Source organism: Callithrix jacchus, chromosome 13 (assembly GCF_049354715.1).
Source record: "Callithrix jacchus isolate 240 chromosome 13, calJac240_pri, whole genome shotgun sequence".
In the NCBI taxonomy this organism is placed as follows: Eukaryota; Metazoa; Chordata; class Mammalia; order Primates; family Cebidae; genus Callithrix; species Callithrix jacchus.
In genome coordinates this window covers 94013608-94034461 of record NC_133514.1, presented here as the reverse complement: position 1 = coordinate 94034461, position 20854 = coordinate 94013608, and the positions used below count along the sequence as shown (strand labels likewise).

The 20854-nt window shown below is 42.1% G+C and overlaps 1 protein-coding gene across 21 annotated transcripts in view; it reads left to right on the top strand.

Moving 5' to 3' along the window:
- MRO (maestro) overlaps positions 1-20854 on the top strand; it is a 106267-nt gene that overhangs the window by 31712 nt on the left and 53701 nt on the right. For 8 of the 21 annotated variants that reach the window (XM_035271101.3, XM_035271100.3, XM_054244221.2 and 5 more), the window contains 2 exons: positions 5-43; positions 1070-2143. In XM_035271101.3, coding sequence (XP_035126992.2) covers positions 5-43; positions 1070-1159 — 129 coding nt within the window. In that variant the 3' untranslated portion in view covers positions 1160-2143. Of the gene's footprint in view, positions 1-4; positions 44-1069; positions 2144-6737; positions 6988-7077; positions 13183-20854 lie in introns of those variants that run through there. The other 13 variants (XR_008476079.2, XR_008476078.2, XR_008476083.2 and 10 more) reach the window with 9 other exon arrangements.

Sequence of the window (20854 nt, the reverse complement as noted above, 5' to 3'; positions counted from 1 at the left end):
TTAGGTTACGGAACTTACATTATTTCCATCTGACCACAGTAGAGTAAGTCTTTTCTTCCTTTTTTACATGTTAAGTGGTTTCAAGAAAACCCTGGGTTCTAGATAAACCCAACACATCCTAATTTTCTGAAAAGAGATGATCTGATTGACAGTGACACCTATTATTTACCAAGTTAAGCATGACTCCCAAGCCAGACTTCTAAGATTCCTTATAATAAACACCAACCTAGAATTTCCCGTGTTGCTTCCTCAATTCCTACTGTCTGAAATACTTCACTCTCCAGTTCCTTGTTTCTATCAACCATTCCCTGGACTGATTCCAAATGCCCTTTTCTTCAGAGGTAGAGCACAGCCTCTGGGGGGATGCAGCCTGGCTCTGACATTTAGCCATGTGTGGGCAAGTCAGCACACCAAGCCTCAGTGTACTGATTCGTGAAATGGAGACAATAACCCAATGGACAGAATTGTTGGGCTGCAAAGATTCAATTAAGTCACACTGAGCACTTGGCACAGTCTTGGTGCATAGAAGATGCTCAGGAAATGTTAGTTATTTTTGTTCCGCATTCCCAACAAACTCTCCAGACATTATTCCTTCTCTTCTTGAAGTTGCCCAGGTCTTCAGACAAATCTACTGGTAACCTCCAGTCCTGGAGGCTGCCTCTGTATTCTTTACTAGTTCTTCAAGAATGTGGCTTTGAGCCTTGCCTGACATGGGTGTTCAGGAAAGATTGGTTGAATTCATCGAATTGCAAATGCTGGCATTTTGACCAAGTAAGAATTTGTCACCTGATAGATTCTGGAATTTTAATAAAGATAAGAGTCATAGCAATGAGAATAGCGGGTGGTCCTTTCCCACTCAGCCCTTTTGGGGTGCTATGATTGCTCAGAGAGGGGGCAGTGCCTTTTTAAGCTCTTGAGATGGTTTCAATAAGCTCTGTTCATTCCATCCTAATAGTCCCAACAGCTCTGTTAAGAATTCTTTATTGTATCTTTTAAGCAAGCTCTTGTTAATAATTAACACCCCACCTTCTGTTTCCGGGGTTGACGTTATAATCATGTTCCTTTCAAGCAGATGAATTTCCTACAGCAGTTTGCAAATGTTAACAAGGTAATGGCCCAAGAAGAAAATGTTTTTCAGAAATGTGGATCAGAGAGTTAAAAATGTTATTTCCTAAGCAACACTGCTAGAGGCACATGCTCTGCCACAGCAAAAATGCGATCAGAAGTCCAGAGCTTTTCAACATTCCTGCCTGACTGCATCAGCAGATATAACCAGCCGCTGGAAGAGGAGAGAAGCTCAATTCTCAAATGTGACATCATGCGGGCTGAAAGGACAATACATTTGGTATCAGAAGACCTGGCTTTACACTCTATCATTTACTAACTAGTTATCTTGAGCAAGTCACAAAACCCCTCAGAGCCTTGGGGTCTTTATTTGTCAAGTGGAGGTAAAACCACAGCATAAGATACTCTGATGATCAGATGAGACAGTCTGTGTAAACTGTGGAACATTACTCCTAAATGGAGTGTTCCTAGTTACATGGTAGCCACCCATGATTGGAGCCTATTTATACAATGTAAAGGGTGGAGAGAATGAAATAAGATGTTAACACAGATCTCTATCTGTCTATCTATCATATCTATCTATCTATCTATCTATCATCTATCTATCTATCTATCTGTCTGTCTGTCTGTCTGTCTGTCTGTCTGTCTATCTATCTATCTACCTACCTACCTATCTATCTATCTGTTAATCATCTGAGACAAATTCTCACTCTACTGCCCAGGCTGGAGTGCAGTGGCGTCATCTCAGCTCACTGCAACCTCTGCCTCCCAGGTTCAAGAAATTCTCCTTCCTCAGCCTCCCAAGTGGCTGGGATTACAGGCATGCACCACCATGACTGGGTAATTTTTGTATTTTTAGTAGAGACAGGGTTTCGTCATGTTGGCCAGGCTGGTCTTCAACTCCTGACCTCATGCGATCCGCCCACCTTCGCCTCCCAAAGTGCTGGGATTACAGCCCTTAGCCACTGTGCCCTGCCTATTGTGGCCAGGTGCCACTGATCTCCATTTAAAATAATAAAATTAATAAGTAATATAAATAAAAATAATAAAAGCAACAAGTAATCACTATACATAAAAATCTTAAAAATATAAACACAATACAATTAGGTAGATACATTATTTTACATAAGGTTGTTTGTTCCCGATAGTAAATAACCGTTACATGTCAAATAGGGTTCAGCTTACAAGTTTAACACCTATTTTTTACAATTTAGTTACATCTGAACTTTTTTGGTATGATACAATAACATTCAGAAATTGTGGAAAATCTGACTCTTTTTCTTTAGGTTACTCTGATACTTAGTTTAAGTCAAACACTAAACTCCATTAGGGAATAATGAAAATTTTATATCTTTGGATTTAAATCTATTAGAGTGACAGTCAATTTACTATCTCCCAACAAGCCTGAGAAGACGAAGCCCAGGAATGTGAGATTTTCTGACTAGTAAGAAAATCTACCCACTGTGCAGAGTGGTGGATTAAATTAATTCAAAGCTAGTACGCTTATTTTACAACTTAAGGGAACAAATTCAATTTCCTAAATAAAAATTTTATGACTTAAGTGAACAAACACAATTTCCTGTAGTAAATAAACATGGTTTGCTTATTTATGGTTAAACGATTTGCATTTATGTCTGGTGTCCTCCCATTAACTATCAGTAAACAAAGAGAGGGTTTTATTATGAAGGTAATGGGATCTGCCTAGTTAAATCTGTTTAATCATAAAAGACCTTTGCCCTACCTGGATCTGTGATTATATCAGGACTTAACTATTAACCTGCTCACTCTTACCTTTCCAAAGAAAACTAAGGGCTAGCCTACCATTTTGGATTTCCCAAGGCTTTTCCTTAAATAAGATGGAGACTTAGATGTGAGTAAATGAGGTCTGCCTACGAAATCAAAACCTGTCACTTCCGGTTTCCCCAGCATTGTTGCAAGACGTCTCCAACTGGCTACGTGACTGCCCCTAATTGGCTTTAGGATGAGGAGGAGTCTGAGCTGGTGGGGTTGGTTCATCCATCTCTAAGGGGTGTTCACATCTTGCCCTTTATGCTTCTTTGAGTTTCTGGAGCTGGAGCCTGTGCTGTAGGTAATGGCAGGCAGCCTGTGATGGAAAGCTGTGGAGCTTCTACTTTCAAAGTTCTTTAGATAAGAAAGCAGTTCATGATGATTTCTTGTTTTGTTTTCTTTTTTTGAGACGGAGTTTTGTTCTTGTTACCCAGGCTGGAGTGCAATGGCGTGATCTCGGCTCACCACAACCTCCACCTCCTGGGTTCAGGCAATTCTCCTGCCTCAGCCTCCTGAGTAGCTGGGATTACAGGCACGCGTCACCATGCCCAGCTAATTTTGATTTCTTAACCAAAGAAATACTGTATTTCTTTAAACAATCATTAAAAAGAAGCAATGAACAGACAGCAAAGCTATTGCCTAGTCTCTAGTTCACTCCTCTGCTTTCCCCCTTCTGGTCCTGCACTGGCTCCACTGGGTGGAATCAACCCAGCTCATGTCGAGTCTTGCAGAGAGGGGCAGTGGGCAAGACGTCTCAGCTGGTTTCTCCCAACGGAGGGTTTGACTAGGATGGGATTTCCTGCGGGGAGTGTGTGGTGAGGGGGTGGAAATCATTTCTCATCTCAACCTCGCCTTCCCCACTTTGACCACCACCCCTGCCAGGGCCTATCAGGCACATCCCTTGCTCTTTTCAATAAAGCCCTTTCACTTGGGGTAAGCTCTGTTAGGTGGACATGTGCTATTCAGCTTAGCCTTCATGCTCTGCACTGGGATTTATCCGCCCATAGCCCATTACAGCAGGTTTGAAGGCTGCCTGAAGAACTGCAAGTACATCATGCTGCTGTGCCTTCTCTAGAACAATTGAACAGCATGAGTTGTACCAACATAGTTAATTAGGATTGCTGCACATCCCCCTCCTGCCATGAGGCTCATTTATTACCAAATTTAAACATATTTCTTTGACCGATTTCTTCAACATTAGCAGGTACCATTGATTTCAAAAAATTACTGGAGTACGTGTGTGTGTGTGTGTGTGTGTGTGTGTGTGTGTGCGTACAGGGTTTGAGTAATGCTTTTGCAGAAAGAGAAACTTCCAAATACATACTACTTATCAAGGAACCTGTATTTCAAGGAGTGCTAGAAAATCCAACAAAGCAGCTATTAAACCACCTCCATCCCATTGTGACAAATAGTCCAATCTAGCCAGGACTCCTTTCTTTCTTCTCTCTCTCTCCTGGCATTTACAATTCGACAGCTAACTTTTGGACTCTAGGGACTTAGCTTCTTCCAATCCATAATTATATTCTTAAGAACTCAGTCCCTTAGAGACTCACCAGGACCTTTAAGTTCTTTTGATCGATGTGAGGAGGTATTCTATATTAACTGCTGATCTTTTCCTGGAACCCCCATTTGGAAGGACTGTCTAAATCACGCCGCTTGCATGTTCGGCCTGGCATGAGATAACATCTCTCTTCGGCTGCTGTGGAATATTCCTTGGAAGACAGGTGCTCTAGGTGTAATTAGGGCTAACAGGGGTGTCAGCCAGAGGAGGCGTCTGCTGATGGGGATGGCGCGTGCATGTGGCACTCATTGTCTCTCTGTAGATCCCTGCGACTCTCCTTCTCACTTCCCCCTTCTGAAATTCCCTTTCACCAGGGGCCCTCAGCCCTGCAGTTGCCGCTTGCAGCCCCTTAACCTGCTGCCTTATACCATGGAGCAGGCGGCTGCCAGTGTGGGGGACTCTTGCTCCGAGTTGGAGATGGGAGCAACCCTCTGTGAACCTGCTCTTTTTGGTCTGGCTTTGGCTTTTCTCTGCTATATTCAATAACCAATAATTCCACATCCTATTTTCTGAGGGCTCTGTTCACCCTGACCTCCAAGGAGACAGAGTTGTTGGATCATTATACGTGAGAGTGAAGCCGGGCGTGGTGGCTCACACGTGTAATCCCAGCACTGTGGGAGGTTGAGGTGGGAGGATTTCTTGAGGCCAGGAGTTCAAGACCAGCCTGGACAGCACAGTGAGACCCCCCCATATCTAAAGTAAATAAATAAATAAAATTAGGCCAGTGGTGCATACCTGTAGTCCCAGCTACTTGGAAGGCTGAGGCAGGAGGATCACTTGAGCCCAGGAGGTCAAGGCTGCAGTGAACCATGATAGGTAGCACCACTGCACTCCAGCCTGAGAGACAGAGAAGACTCTGTCTCTAAAATGTGTGTGTGTGTGTGTGTGTGCATGATTGTATATTTGCATTGTATCCTGGGCCTCTAGTGTGTATTGTTCAATATGGTAGTCTCCAGCAGCAAATGACTGCTGAGTACTTTAAAAATGGCTAGTCTAAATCAAGCAGCTCTATAAGCATGTGAAATACACCCTGGAAGGCTAAGCATGGTGGCTCATGCCTGTAATCCCAGCACTTTGAGAGGCTGAGGCAGGCGGATTACCTGAGTTCAGGAGTTCAAGACCAGCTTGGCCAACATGGTGAAACCCTGTCTCTACTAAAAATACAAAAAAAAAAAAAAAAAAAAAAAAAATTAGCTGGGTGTAGTGGTGGATGCCTGTAATCCCAGATACTTGGGAGGTTGAGATAGGAGGATTGCTTGAACCTGGGAGGCAGAGGTTGCAGTGAGCCAATATCGTGTCACTGTACTCCAGCCTGGGCAACAAGAGTAAGACTGTCTCAAAAAAAAAGGAAAAGAAAGAAAAAAAGAAATACACACTGGATTTTGGATACCTAGTATCAAAAAAAAATGTGAAAATATCTTGTTAATAATGTTTTATATTGATAATATTTTGAAATGACAGTATTTTACATATATCAGGTTAAATAAAAGATTTTCAAAGTTAATTTCATCTGCTTCTTTTTAGTGTTCCTTAATGTGGCTTCCAGAAAATTTTAAATTATGTTTGTGGCTTATCTTTTATTTCTTTTGCTAGAGTGCTGCCCTAGTGTATGTGTGAAAAGCCAGGCAAGCTACTCTGGAGGCTGAGGCATGAGAATCTCTTGAACCCAGGAGATGGAAGTCACAGTGAGCTGAGATAGCACCACTGTACCCCAGCCTGGGTGACAGAGCGAGACTCCGTCTCAAATTAAATAAATAAATACATAAAGAAATAGGCAGGTGGGGAGAGATTCTGAGCAGGGATCCTGAGAAAGCACATTTTCATGACGCTTTTTTGAACTCCCAACCTCAGGTGATCCGCCCGCCTTGGCCTCCAAAGTGCTTGGATTACAGGCATGAGCCACTGCGCCCAGCCTCATGACACTTTTTTTATGATGCTTTCTGGCTCCCACTAAGAATAAGGGCGGCTCTGATGGGGGTTGGTGGGCATGAACTACTGCAGTAGTCCCCTGTCCTGTAATGTGAGGTGGGGGGGCGGTGAGCAAGGAGGGAGGAGGTAAAAGAGAAAGCTAAGTCATTGGTAGAGGCAGAAACTCCTGGCCCTGGATGGAACAGGTGCAGCCCTGATGCGTGGTGGGCCTCATCAACTGGGTGGCAGGGCTGGTAGTGCCAGAAAACACCTGAAAGCTCAATTAATCTGTCCCGCTGCCCCTCGGAAAATATCAGCTAAGTCATTTTGGCACCTGTGGGGATAGAACCAGGCTGGGGCACTGTGTCCCTGCCACCAGCTCTGTGACCTTGTGAAAGTTGCTTTTCTTCCCCAGGCTTCATTTTGCTGATCTCAAATTGACGGAGCTGAATCTGTTCAAGACCTCACCAACCTTGACTCTACATGCATTATTCTATCACCTCTTGCAAAGTTGAACATTCAACCATGTTCCCCTCCAGGATGAGGGACCGATCACCCTAGTTTGCCCAGGACTGATGGGTTTCCGGGGGCACAGGAATTTCAGTAATAAACTGGGACAAGGCCAGTGGCAGAGCTGGGACTAGAAACCAAGTAGTTACTGAACGGTGTGTGTGGGAACAGGGAGTGGGGGTGTTCCAGGAGGGGAGTGGTGGAGGAGTTGCAGAGTGGAACGCCCCTCTTTTTTCTTCCCGCAGCCACCCCTGGAGCAGCAGCTGTCTCTGGGATGACTGACAGGTGCAGGAATGGGGAGAGAATGTACAGGTGAGTGTTTTTGGCAATGCATTTACTCAGGTGCCTCTCCCTCACCTAGCCCTCAGCTGCTGTAAGGGGCCCATCAGGCCTGAACCGTGGAGGGTAAGGCCTTACCGGGTCTGCTTCCGCCCACTCATTCAGTGTGAGGTTACCAGAAACAGTGTTCCTTCCTGTACCTCCCTCCCTAAACAGAATCATTCTAGAACCAAGACTGTCACAGGTAAGCCTGAAAATGGTTGTTACTATTTTTATTTTTATTTGATTGATTTATTTATTTTTGAGATGGAATCTCGCTGTGCACCCAGGCTGGAGTGCAGTGGCGTGATCTTGCCTCCTGGGGTCAAATGATTCTCCTGTCTCAGCCTCCTGAGTAGCTGAAATTACAGGTGCCTGCCACCATGCCCAGCTAATTTTTGTATTTTTAGTAGAGACCAGGTTTCACAATGTTGGCCAGGCTCGTCAGGAGCTCCTGACCAGTTAGATCGACCACTTATTTCGACCTCCCAAAGTGCTGGGATTACAGGCGTGAGCCACCGCACCGGGCCTATTACTATTTTAAAAATTAAGAACTGCTTCCCTCTTGAATAGCAATTATTTTTGATTCTGTTTCCTCAGTACTCAATGGGGGCAGCCCCCCACCCCCACCATGTGTGTCAATCACTGCAGCTGAGTAAAAGGCTGCACTTACAGTTTCTAGCATCCAAACCCAGAGCTTTATCCAGGACATGGCTTCCTGGGGGCTTCTCTGCAGCCCAGACAAGGCTGGTTGCTTAGGAATCCCTCAGAGTGGTGGTTAAAACTACACGTACCTGAAAATTCTGAATGAGTAGGTCAAAGGTGAGGCAAGGGGGTCTTGGGTGTGAGCTTTGAAAAGCTCCTGGTGAGTTTGGTGCACAGCCTGGTTTGGGAGTGAGCAGTTGTTTACAGCCCTTGCTGCACCTTAGAATCACCTAAAAATCCACATGTCCAAGCTGCCACACAGACCTATAAAATCAGACTTTCGGCCGGGGATGGTGGCTCATGCCTGTAATCCCAGCACTTTGGGAGTCCGAGGCGTGTGGATTGCCTAAGTTTAGGAATTTGCGGCCAGCTTGGGCAACACAGTGAAACCCCTTCTCAACTAAAATAAATTAGCCGGTGTGGCAGTGTGCACTGGTAATCCCAGCTACTCAGGAGGCTGAGGCACGAGGGTTGCTTGAACCCGGGAGGTAGAGGTTGCAGTGAGGTGAGATCAAGCCACTGCACTCTAGCCTTGGCAACTCTGTTTCAAAAAAAGAAAAAGACTTTCTAGAGATAAGATCCGGGTATCAGTATTTTTAGAAAAGCTCTCCAAGACCTTTAAAAATCTATCAAAGTGTATTGATGAAGGCATTATGCTAAGAGCAATCAAACAGAAACTAAAGAACAAATAGTGTATGATGCCACTTAAATGAGATTATCCTACTGTAGTAAAATTCATAGAGATGGAAAATAGAATGGTTGTTTCCAGGGCTGCGGGGAGAGGGGATGGGGAGTTATTGTTTAATAGGTAGAGTTTCACTTTGGGAAGATGAAATGGTTCTGGAGTGCTGGTGATGATATTTACATAGCAATGCGAATGTACTTGTATTAGTTTATTCTCACACCACTAGAAATAAATACCTGATTGGGTAATTTATAAAGAAAAGAGGTTTAATTGGCTCACAATTCCACAGGCTCTACAGGAAGCATTGCTGGGGAGGCCTCAGGAAACTTCCTATCATGGCAGAAGGTGACAGGGAATCAGGCACATCCTACCAGGCCAGGGCGGGAGGAAAAGAGAGTCGAGGCATGGGGGTGGGTGCTAGACACTTTTAAACAACCAGATCTCGCAATAACTCACTCACTATCACAAGAACAGCACTAAAGGGGAAATCTGTCCCCATGATTCAATCACCTCCCACCAGGCCCACCTCCAACATTGGGGATTACATGAGATTTGTGTGGGGACACAGACCCAAACCAGCTGGAGGACCAGCTGCCTTCACAGCCCGAGGACCAGCCGTCTTCACAGCCCTGGTACCTTGGCTGCCAAACGTCTCCAGCCCTGGGTTCTGCACTCACAGAGAAGTGACTGCCTCAGTCAGAGGGGGGACACCAAAGCTGCTCAGTGACCAGAGGAGGGCGACAACATCCCTGCTTTTCACCCTCTTAGAGCCATTCTTCCAACAGACAGGTTTAGGCTTCCAGACCCCACTTGGAATTCTCACAGCAAGGAAGGCCTTGTTCTGTTGCAGGGGAAGGAGGGAACTACTCTTCACAGCAAAGGCATGCTAGCCTTTAAATGGGTACTTGTTGAAGCCTTTTGATGGCGCTTTGTGCTAATTGCCTAAGGATTACCCTGCCTTGTTGTATGGGAGCAGTAGCCTCTGCCCTCCTGTATCTCTGGCCACAGGTGTATCTTTGTACTGCTGAGGTGCCCCAGCCCAGTCCACTCACCTTGGCTTGGCCTGCTCCAAGGGAAGCACCTGTCCCTGATTTCCTGTGCTGGCTAATTTCCCCTCACATTTTCAGAATCCATGCCATGCTCCGTGTGTGTGTGTGTGTGTGTGTGTGTGTGTGTGTGTGTGTGTGTCTGTTTGGAGGAGGGGTAAGTAAAATTCACATAATATAAAATTAATCATTTAACCATTTAAAAGTACACAATTCAGGCCAGGCTGAATTGTACACTGATTACAGGCTCATACTTGTAATACCAGCACTTTGGGAGGCTGAAGCAGGCGAATCACTTGAGGTCAGGAGTTTTAGACTAGGCTGGCCAACGTAATGAAACCTCATGTCTACAAAAAAAATACAAAAATTAGCCAGGCCTGGTGGCACACACCTGTGATCCCAGCTACTAGAGAGGCTGAGGCACAATAATTGCTTGAACCTGGGAGGCAGAGGTTGCAGTAAGCTGAGATCATGGGCGAAAGAGCAAGACTGTCTAAAAAAAAAGTATACTTTAATCAGGATATGTTCATAATTTTGTGCAACCTTTACTACTATCTAGTTCTGGAACATTTTTATCACTTCAAAAGGAAATTCCGTACCCTTTATTCAGTCACCCCCTTTTTCCCCTTTCCCCCAGTCCCTGGCAACCACTAATTTGCTTTCTCTATGGGTTCACCTGTCCTGGACATCTCATATAAATGGAGTCACACAATATATGGCCATTTGCATCTGACTTCTTTTGCTGAGCATAATGTTTTTAAGGTTCATCCACGTTAGCCTGCATCAGTACTTCATTCCTTTTTCACACTGGACAGTATTCCCATGCATGCATTTACCACATTTTGTTTCTCCATCCACCTGTTGATGAACACTATTTAGATCATTTTCACCTTTGGCTGCTGTGATAAAGCTGCTGTGAACATCTGGATCCATGTATCTGTTTGAGTTCCTGCTTTCAAGTCTTTTGGGTGTATATGGAGTGGAATTGCCAGGTCATATGGTAAGTCTATGTTTAACCACCAAACTCTTTTCCACGATGATGCACCATTTTTCATTCCTGCCAGCAACATACACGTGTTCCAACTTCTCCACATCCTCACCAACATTTATGTTCCATTAAAAACTTATGTCCATTCTAGTCAATGTGAGGTGGTATTTAATTACAATTTTCACTGGCATTTTCCTAATGACTATTGATATTGAGCATCTTTTATGTGCTTTTTGGCTGTTTGTATATCTTCTTTAGAAAAATATCTATTCAGGTCCTTTGCCCATTTAAAATATTAGGTTGTCTTTTGTTACTGAATTGTTAGAGTTCCTTATATATTCCTGACACTAGACTGTTATCAGATACATGACTTTTAAATATTTTTTCTCATTCTCTGGTCTGTTTTTTCACTTTCATGATAGTATCTTTTGATGTAACAATGTTTTACATTTTTGTTTTTGTGAGGTAAGATCTGGCTGTATCACCCAGGCTGCAGTGCAATGGCATGATCTCAGCTCACTGCAATCTCCGCCTCCCAGGCTCAAGCCATCCTCCTGCCTCAGTCTCCCAAGTAGCTGGGACTACAGCCATACACCACCATGCCCAGTTAATTTTTGTATTTTTTTTTGTAGAGATGGCATCTAATAAAAGCTAACTAGATCTTTGAAACTCAATTGGTAGAAATTTTGTTCTTTGATAATCTGACCTTTATTAAGAAAATATTTTTTTTTACTCTTTCTTACTTTTAACTGGTCGTTTGCCTCTCAATTCTTAAGGCTCCTCTCCTCTAGTAACATTTCTCCCACTCCATGACAGCCACCCACTTTCATTGGTATTTCCTTATCATCAGTAACTCCACTCTCTGTAATCATAGTTACAGAAACTCCAGGCTCCAACCACCACCTCATATGTCATTAGGGAATTGCAAACTTAAAAAATAAGGTATCACTACACACCTATTAGGATGGCAGAAATCCAAAACACTGACAACACCAAATGCTGGTGAAGATGTGGAGCCACAGGAACTCTTCTTCATTGTTGGTGACAATGCAAAATAGTGCAACTACTTTGGAAGGACAATTTAACAGTTTCGTACATAGCTAACATAGTTCTATGATATGACCCAGCAATTACACTCCTAAGTATTTGCCCAAATGAGTTGAAAACTTAGGCCTACACAGAAACCTTAACACAAATATTTATAGCAGCTTTATTCATAAATGCCAAAATTTAGAAGTAAACAAGATAACCTTAATATGTATAAATGAATAAACAAACTACAGTATATCATAAAATGAAATATTATTCAATAATTTAAAAATGAGCTGTGATGCCATGAAAATATACGGAGGAATCTTAAATGCATATTGCTAAGTGGAAGAAGCCAATCTGAAAAGCCACGCACTGTATAATTCTAAGTATATAACATTCTGGAAAAGTCAAAACTACAGAGACAAAAAGATCAGTGGTTGCCAGGGACTGGCAAAGAGAGAAAAAGAGGTAAACTTTTATAGCACAAAGAATTTTTAGGGCAGTGAAGCTATTCTATACGATACAGTAATGATGGGTAGGTGCCATTATACATTTGTCAAAACCACAGAACTGTACAAACCAAAGTGTGAGCCCTAAAGTAAACTGTGGACTTTAATAATAGTGTGTCAATATTAGCTCATCAGCTGTAACAGATGTGTCACACCAATGCAAGATATTAATAATGGGGAAACAGAAGGGGGAAAGACAGAAGTGAATGGGAATTCTCTGTAATTTTTGTTAAATTCTTCTGTTATCCTAAACTCTTTTTAAAAAATTTAAACCTCCTCAGCAAAAAAAAAAAAAAAAGGGCGAGAGAGTACTCTTTCTGTGTCATTGTTCCCTTTTGCTGTCTTTGACTGTCGTTTACTTGAAAGTATAATGCTGAGAACTGCTGTATCCATCCCATCTTGCAACTCTGAAGGCACGAAGTGGAGAACAAAATTCAGCACCTCGAGGTGAGCAGAATTAAACAAAACAAAACAACAGTAAAGTTGTTTTAAAAGACTTTGAAGGCTTGAATTAACTGTCCCTAAAACTGTTCTATCTCCAACTTCTTGTTGTAAGAAAATAAATTTCTCATTGTTTACTTTTAATCAGTCATTTGTCAGCAGTTGAAAACATACTAATTAAAATGTGACAGTTAGCCCACTTCTTACATAGGCAAACTGAGGTTAGAAGCTCAACTACTTGCCCAAGAACATACAGCTAGAAAGTCTGAGATTCAAGCCTGGTTTTCCTAACTCCTGACGGTCTAGTCTTTCAGTCTAACATGTACTTCTCTTGTACGTGGGCAGAACATGTGGCTTGCTTTTAACCAACAGAATATGACAAAGGTGTTAGAGAGACTCTTATTGCTGGCTTGATGAAGTAAGTGGCCATGTCATAGAAGCAAAGAACTGTAGGTGACCTAGGATCTGCAGGTGACCTCTAGGATCTGATGGTGGCCTCCAGCAGATAGCATACAAAAACCCTGGGACTTCAGTCGTGTAGTCCTTCTGCCAGCAGCAGGAATGAGCTTGGAAGCAGATTCTTTCCCACTAAAGCCTCTAGATGAGAATGCAGCCTGGCTAACACAGTGAGTGCAGCCTTGTATCCCTAAGCAGAGGACTAGTTAAGCTATGCCTGGACTCCTGACATATAGAAATTGTGAAATAATAAATGAATGATGTTTAAGCTACCAAATTTGTAGTAATTAGTTATACAGGAATAGAAAATGAATACACTATGCCCTGCATGAACCACATTTTGATTTTCCACAATTATCTAAATTATGTTTTACAAATTATGACATTAACACAAATATTAGACCTTAGATGGGTAAACAATGGTTATGGAATGAAGCTAGCAAGTGTTCTTATCTTCTTGCTTTGAGCTGCAGGAAAATACAAAGAAAGATGTCTTTTGAACAGAACATAATTAAATCGTCTTTCTTGAGACCTTGTGTCAATCTGATTAGCACACAGATTGTTTTTTCATTTGGCTCCTCTGGGTTGTAAATATTTTCTATCTTCCAACTTCCTTTTCCAGAAAGGACTTACGATACTAAATAGCAAAATATTGTTAGGACCAAATGATTTGTTTCATAGTTTCTTTTAATAAAAAGTTCATCCCATTTTAAAGAAGCACATACATCTAATTTTATATTTCCCTTTCTAAAATAGCAACTTTTATATCCTATAATTCACAGATCATTCCAGTTAATGAGCCTCCACTACAGACAAAAGGCAAAGTCTCTTTCATTCTGGAGATGTAGCTAATGCAGCCTGGTGATAATGTTGCAGGAATTTTCCTTAGTTCAGCTAAAGATAGGGTTCTTGTCCATCCCATGGTCACAAAGTTTAGGCTCGCAGATGGCTTAAAGTGTGAATAAAGCAGGGTTTTATTGGGAGAAAAGGGAAAAAAGGGGGAAACGGCGTCTCGCAAGGGCAGAGTCCCTCCATTAGAGCACCTCCTGCTAGACTGTTTGAATGCCAGGTTCCACACAGGAGGAGGAGGGGCCAGACTCCTCCTTGCAGCTAAGGATGTAAACTTCCCAAGGCCCCATCTCAGTGGGCGGGCTGGTTGGAGTTTCTCCAGGGACCCCCTCCTACCTTGCTGTTTCATTCCCTTCTCTAAAGAAGTACATCTAACTGACCTTAGATTAAGGATAAGGACAAAGACTGTTCTTAACTCCTCCCTGCTGTCGGGGTTCTGTTTTGGAAAAATCACAGTCAGAACTCCCTCAGAGGCCTATCTAAGGATTCTGGCAGAAGGGGCCATTGTCAGAGACTCCGGTTGCATTACTGTTAGAAAACGTGTCAAAATGAAACAAGGGGAGGGGTAAGGACAGCTCAAAAATTCTGAGGCCTTTTACTAGTTTTCACAGGAAGAGGGAGGCCAAAAGCCCAATTGGTTAAAAAACTTTACCCTTTGGCCGGCATGTTGGGCTTCTGGGTTCCCTTCCCCTGAGCCCAATCCTAAGCCAGTCAGTTTGGGAAAACAGGCTAGGAAATTAACTCTTTTCAGTTTGGAGGATGCATCTGAGGGAGTGTTCCATAGAACAGAAATGTAATTACCTATCAGCGAAGAGAGAACTGAAGAGAAGAATGGAAAATGAGGGTGTTTTTTGTTTTTGTTTTTTTGAGATGGAGTCTCGCTCCTGTCGCGCAGGCTTCTCCTGCCTTGGCCTCCTGAGTAGCTGGGATTACAGGCACATGCCACCAGTGAGCCAAGATCACACTGCAACCTCCACCTTCTGGGTTCAAGGGATTCTCCATCCTCAGCCTCCCAAGTACCTGGGACTACAGGCATGTGCCACCATGCCCAGCTAATTTTTGTATTTTTAGTAGAGGCAGGGTTTCGCCATATTGGCCAGGCTGGTCTTGAACTCCTGACCTCAGGTGATCTGCCCACCTTAGCCTCCCAAAGTGCTAGGATTATAGGCATGAGCCACCATGCCCAGCTAGAAGGTGTTTTTTTGTTTTGTTTTGTTTTTGAGATGGAGTTTTGCTCTTGTTACCCAGGCTGGAGTGCAACGGTGCGATCTTGGCTCACCACCACCCCCGCCTCCTGGGTTCAGACACTTCTCCTGCCTTGGCCTCCTGAGTAGCTGGGATTACAGGCACACGCCACCATGCCCAGCTAATTTTTTGTATTTTTAGTAGAGACGGGGTTTCACCATGTTGACAAGGATAGTCTCGATCTCTTGACCTCGTGATCCACCCGCCTTGGCCTCCCAAAGTGCTGGTATTACAGGCTTGAGCCACCGCACCCGGCCTAGAAGGTGTTTTTAAAAGAAGTCCCAAGGGTTCAGGATGCATTTGAAAGGGGTACAGGCTGAAGATGAATGGCTACCCATCTAGAAAGAAGGGAGCAGGTATCCCTTGTTTCCTTATCTTCCTAGCAGATACCGGGGTATGTGAGGGACGGAGGGAAGGGTATTCTCTTTCCCTCTTCCATCCTTGCATCTCTGAGTCCCAGCGACCTTGGCGGGTCCTGCTATGAGTGCCAAAATGGTTTGCACCCATGAAGCAGGGAAGGCCTAGAGAATAGGAATTATCTGTTCTCACCTATGTCCCTATCCCCCATACTGTTATGTCAATAGCGTTGGAGTTCCCTAGACCTCATTTATGCCATGGATATTGACGTGGCTTTTATCCATGAAACAGAAAGTTTGGGGTTGGCTTAATTGGCAGGAATCAGCCATGCTCACCTGCACTGTACTTTTTAACCTCTGTTGTCATTCGTCTCTGGATCCCTCAGATTCAGTTTTCTTTTCTAGGGCTTTGACCTGAAGCTTGGAATTGAGTCTGGGACAAAAATGTATTTCAGGGTTTCAGGGGAGTTGCATGGACTGCTTATCATAAGCCAAATGCTAAGGTGAAACTGTGGAACTGAGTGCTCTTCCAACAGGAGAGAGGAAAGGATGTTTTGTGACACACCCTCTTAACTGGTGGCTATAGTTATGCTTGCGAGGATTTGGGTGCATGGTGCTTGGCTTTGGTTAGTTCCCTTGGTCTTTCTTTCCCAAAAGGGAACCTCATAGTGATGAGCTTCCTATTTATTCCCATCATCTGGCAAGATTTGCAGGATAATTGCTCAGAACTAGAATATTGATCCAGATTTTTATATTACCCATCCCTCTTGTTCTTTCTGAGCTGCAGCCAGAGATTGCTGGTAGGTTCACAGGAACAAGCAGGGTTAGTCTAAAGTGTAGGCAACAACTTAAAAACACCTTATGAGTTTAGAAGTTAATGACAGATGTATAATAAGTTTGATAAGCTCTGGAACATGATTTCTCTCTCTCCAGTTCTCATTTGTTAAAAAAAAACAAAAAAACAAATTATGATAGGACTGAGTGGTTTGCAAAATAGACTTTAGTCGTATACTTGGCCTGTTTGTTTGCATAAAGTACAGCAAGAATAATTATTTCTACTAGGCCTTTTGGATTGGCTTTGATGGACCTGTGTTCCCCAAGGAATGTCAGATAAGATCTTTTAAAGCCGAGCCCACCATGGGTTTGTATCCTCAAATACCTGTGAGTTGGGTGATCCTCTCCTCTTAAGGTCCCAGGATAAACTTGGAGCTCCCAGACCTGTTAGAAATTGACATTCTTTACTTACCATGGGTCAGGAATCCTGTACAGGGACTGTGAAGACAAGGGCATGAGGCCAGTTACCCCATAGGGCTTTTATTGGTTCTGCAATTTGAGCTTGACTCCTTAAAGGGAAGCCTACTCTTCCAGTCAAAGCCTTGGTAAAACAACTGTTTTCTCCAATTCTGTCCTGTTGCAAAACAAAAATGATTTTTTTTTTTTTTTGAGACAGAGTCTCCGCTGTTGCCAGGCTGGAATGCAGTGGTGTGATCTTGGCTCACTGCAATCTCTGCCTCTGGGTTCAAGCAATTCTCCTGCCTCAGTCTCCCAAGTAGCTGGGACTACAGGTGCATGCCACCACACCCAACTGATTTTTGTATTTTTAGTAGAGACAGGGTTTCACCATGTTGGCCTTGTTCTCTTGACCTCATGATCCACCCCTCTTTGGCCTCCCAAAGTGCTGGGATTACAGGCGTGAGTCACTGTGCCCAGCCGAAAACTGAATTCTTATTTCACTGATGCAAACATCTATATTGCCACATGTTAAGAATACTCACAGACAGGTTCTAAATTCTGGAGGAACCAGGCAGAGAGAAACAAACATGCTCCAAATTTTGATCATAGGAGTATACGTTGCTTAATTATTAAGGGCAGTAAATAGCTCAAAATAAGTTTCCTTGACTCTGAAAAACAAAACAAAGGTCAGCAATATTCCAAGCAAAAGTCAAAAAGGTTGCTTCAGCATCCTGAGTTCAGTCCATTTAGTTAACTCTTGTTTTGCTCGATATTCATAAGCATTTCGGTTCCTCATGAGTCCTGTACATTTTCCTGTATTATAAGGTCACAATATCTAATTATCAGAAGCCTGTATTTGAGAAAACCTGTCAAAGTCCTATAGCTTATTATAGACCATCTTTTGAAAAGGATTAAAACAAGAAAACCACTGTCTGTGAATAGCAAAATGTCCAGGCTAGTTACAGTTAGAAACACAAAGGACAAAGAGGTTTGGTTATCTTCTGTGGTTTACAATAACTTAACATAATCTTAATTATAATTGATAGCATATGCTCAGACTTTAGAATTTTAGTAATCTCATACAAGTTTGGAACATACATTAGCATTATTCACCAAGATATAAACCAAAGAAGATTAAGCATCATTTTGGCAATTCCATATACCTAAACATGTCAAATAATCCTGTTTACCTCTCTTTTCTGGAGCCCTCTGAAGTGAAAAGTTAGGTGCTAGGGAAGACAATTTTGAAACTGAAGTTTGATTTTGGGAAGGCTGTTAAATGTTCGCGGTTTAAAGACTTGATATGAACTAGCATTCTAGATTACCATAAATTATTTATTTTGCCAAAGAGCAGATTAGCACCTTAGCAAAGCCTTGTTATACTTTTATTTCAATATTCAATTTACAGAAAAACCGTATAGTACCCTTTTTTGAATTTAGCTGAGATGATTTTGAATGCCCATTTTAGCTGGGGTAATATCTAATTCTAGTTTTGATTTGCATTTCCCTGATGATATTGATGTTGTGCATTTATTCATATTCTTCTTGGCCGTTTGTGTGACTTCTTTTGATATATGTCTATTCATATCCTTTGTCTACTTTTTAATGAAATTGTCTGTTTTACTGTTGAATTGCTTTAATTCCTTGTATATTCTGGATATTAGTTTCTTATCAGATAAATAGTTTGCAAATATTTTCTCTTATTCTACAGGTTGTCTCTTCACACTACTGATTGTTTCCTTTGTTGTGCAGAAGCATTTTAGTTTAATGGAGTCCCACTGGTTTATTTTTGCTTTTGTTTTCTGTGGTTTTGAGGTTTTGTCCTTAAAATCTTTGTCAAGACTAATGTCCTGAAGTGTTTTTCCTATCTTTTCTTCTAAGCAGTTTTATACCTTTGTGTCTTATGTTTAAGTCTTTACTCCATCTTGAGTTGCTTTTTGTATATGGTGAGAGATAGGGGTCTAGTTTCATTATTCAGCATATGGATATCCAGTTTTCCCAGCATCATTTATTAAAAAGGGTGTTTTTTCCCCCATGTATGTTATTGATACCTTTGTCAAAAATTGGTTGGCTATAAGTAAGTGGTTTTATTTCTGGGCTCTCTATTCTGCTTAATTGGTCTAGTGTCTACTTTTATACCAATATCATACAGTTTTGGTTATAATAGCCTCGTAGTACATTTTGAAGTTAGCTAGTGTGATGCCGCTAGCTTTCTTCTTTTTGATCAGGATCTCCTTAGCTATTTGGGTTCTTTTTTGGTGTCATACAAATATTAGGATTGTTTTTTCTATTTCTGTGAAAAATATCATTAGTATTTTGATAGAGATTGATTGAATCTTTAGATTGCTTTGGGCAATATGGCCATTTTATAATATTAATTCTTCTGATTCATGAGCATGGGATGTATTTTTATTTATTTGTGTCCTCTACAATGTATTTCATCAGTGTTTTGTAGAAGCCTTTTATTTCCTTGGTTAAATTTATTCCTAGTTTTGTGTGTGTGTGTGTGTGTGTGTGTGTGTTTGTAGGAATTATAAGTGAGATTGCCTTCTTGATTTTATTTCAGCTAGTTCATTATTGGTGTACATATTTTTGTATGTTGATTTTATATTCTGCAACTTCACTGAGTTTATTTATCATACCTAAAGAGTATTATGGTAGAGGCCTTAGGTTTTTCTAAATTTAAGATCATATCATTTGCAAAGAGGGACAAATTTATTTCCCCTTTTTCAATTTGAATGCCTTTTATTTCTTTCTCTTGGCTGATTGCTCTGGCTAAGACTTCCAGTACTATGTCGAATAGGAGTGATAAAATTTTGTTCTATTTCTTAGAGAAAAGGCTTTCAACTTTCCTCCATAATGTTAGTTGTGGTTTTGTCATATATGATCTTTATTATATTGAGGGTGTTTTTCTTCTACCCCCAGTTTATTGAGAGTTTTTATCATGAAGGGACGTTTAGCTTTATCAAATGCTTTTTCTATATCAGTTGATATGATCATATGGCTTTTGTGCTTCATTCTGTTGATATGATGCATTGTATTGATTGATTTGTGTATATTGAATCATCCTTGTGTCCCTGGAATAAATCTCACTTGATAATGGTGTATTATCTTTTTGGTATGCTGTTGGATTTGGTTTGCTAGTATTTTGTTCAGAAATTTTACTTTTCTTTTTTTGAGACAGATTCTCACTCTGTGGCCCAGGCTGGAGTGCAGTGGCATATCTCAGCTCACTGTAACCTCCGCCTCCTGGGCTCAAGCAATTCTTCTGCCTCAGCCTCCTGAGTAGCTGGGATTACAGGCGTGTGCCACCATGCCTGGCTAATTTTTTTTGGTAGAGATGGGGTTTCATCATATTGGCCAGGTTGGCCTTGAACTCCTGACCTGGTGATCTGCCCACCTCATCTTTCCAAAGTGCTGGCATTATAGGTGTGAGCCACTGTGCCTGGCCTGCATTGATATTTGTAATGGTTAATATTAAGTGTCAACTTGATTGGATTGAACGATGTAAAGTATTTCTGGGTGTGTCTGTGAGGGTGCTGCCAGAGAAGATTAACATTTGAGTCAGTGAACTGGGAGAGGAAGAACCACCCTTAATATGGGTGGGTACCATCTAATCAGCTGCCAGAGTGGCTAGAAAAAGCAGGCAGAAGAAGGTGGAATAAGGTAGCTTGCTGAGCCTTCCAGTTTTAATCTTTTTCCTGTGTTGGATGTTTCCTGCCCTTAAACATCAGACTCCAGGTTCTTTGGCCTTTGGACTCTTGGACTTACAGCAGTGGTTTTGCCAGGGACTCTCAGGCCTTCAGCCATAGACTGAAGGCTGCACTGTGGGCTTTCCTATTTTTGAGGTTTTGGGCCTTGGAATGAGCCACTACTGGCTTCCTTGCTCCTCACCTTGCAAACGGCCTATCATGGGACTTCACTTTGTGATCATCTGAGTCAATTCTTCTTGAATAAACTCCCTTTCATGTAGACATATATCCTATTAGTTCTGTACCTCTGGAGAACCCTGACTAATCCCATATTTATCAAGGACATTGTCCTGTAGTTTTCTTTTTTTCCTTGAATGCTTGTCTGGTTTTATTGAAAGGGTAATGTTGGCCTCATAGAATGAGTTAGAGAGAATTCCCTCCTCTTCAATTTTTGGAAGAGTTTGAGA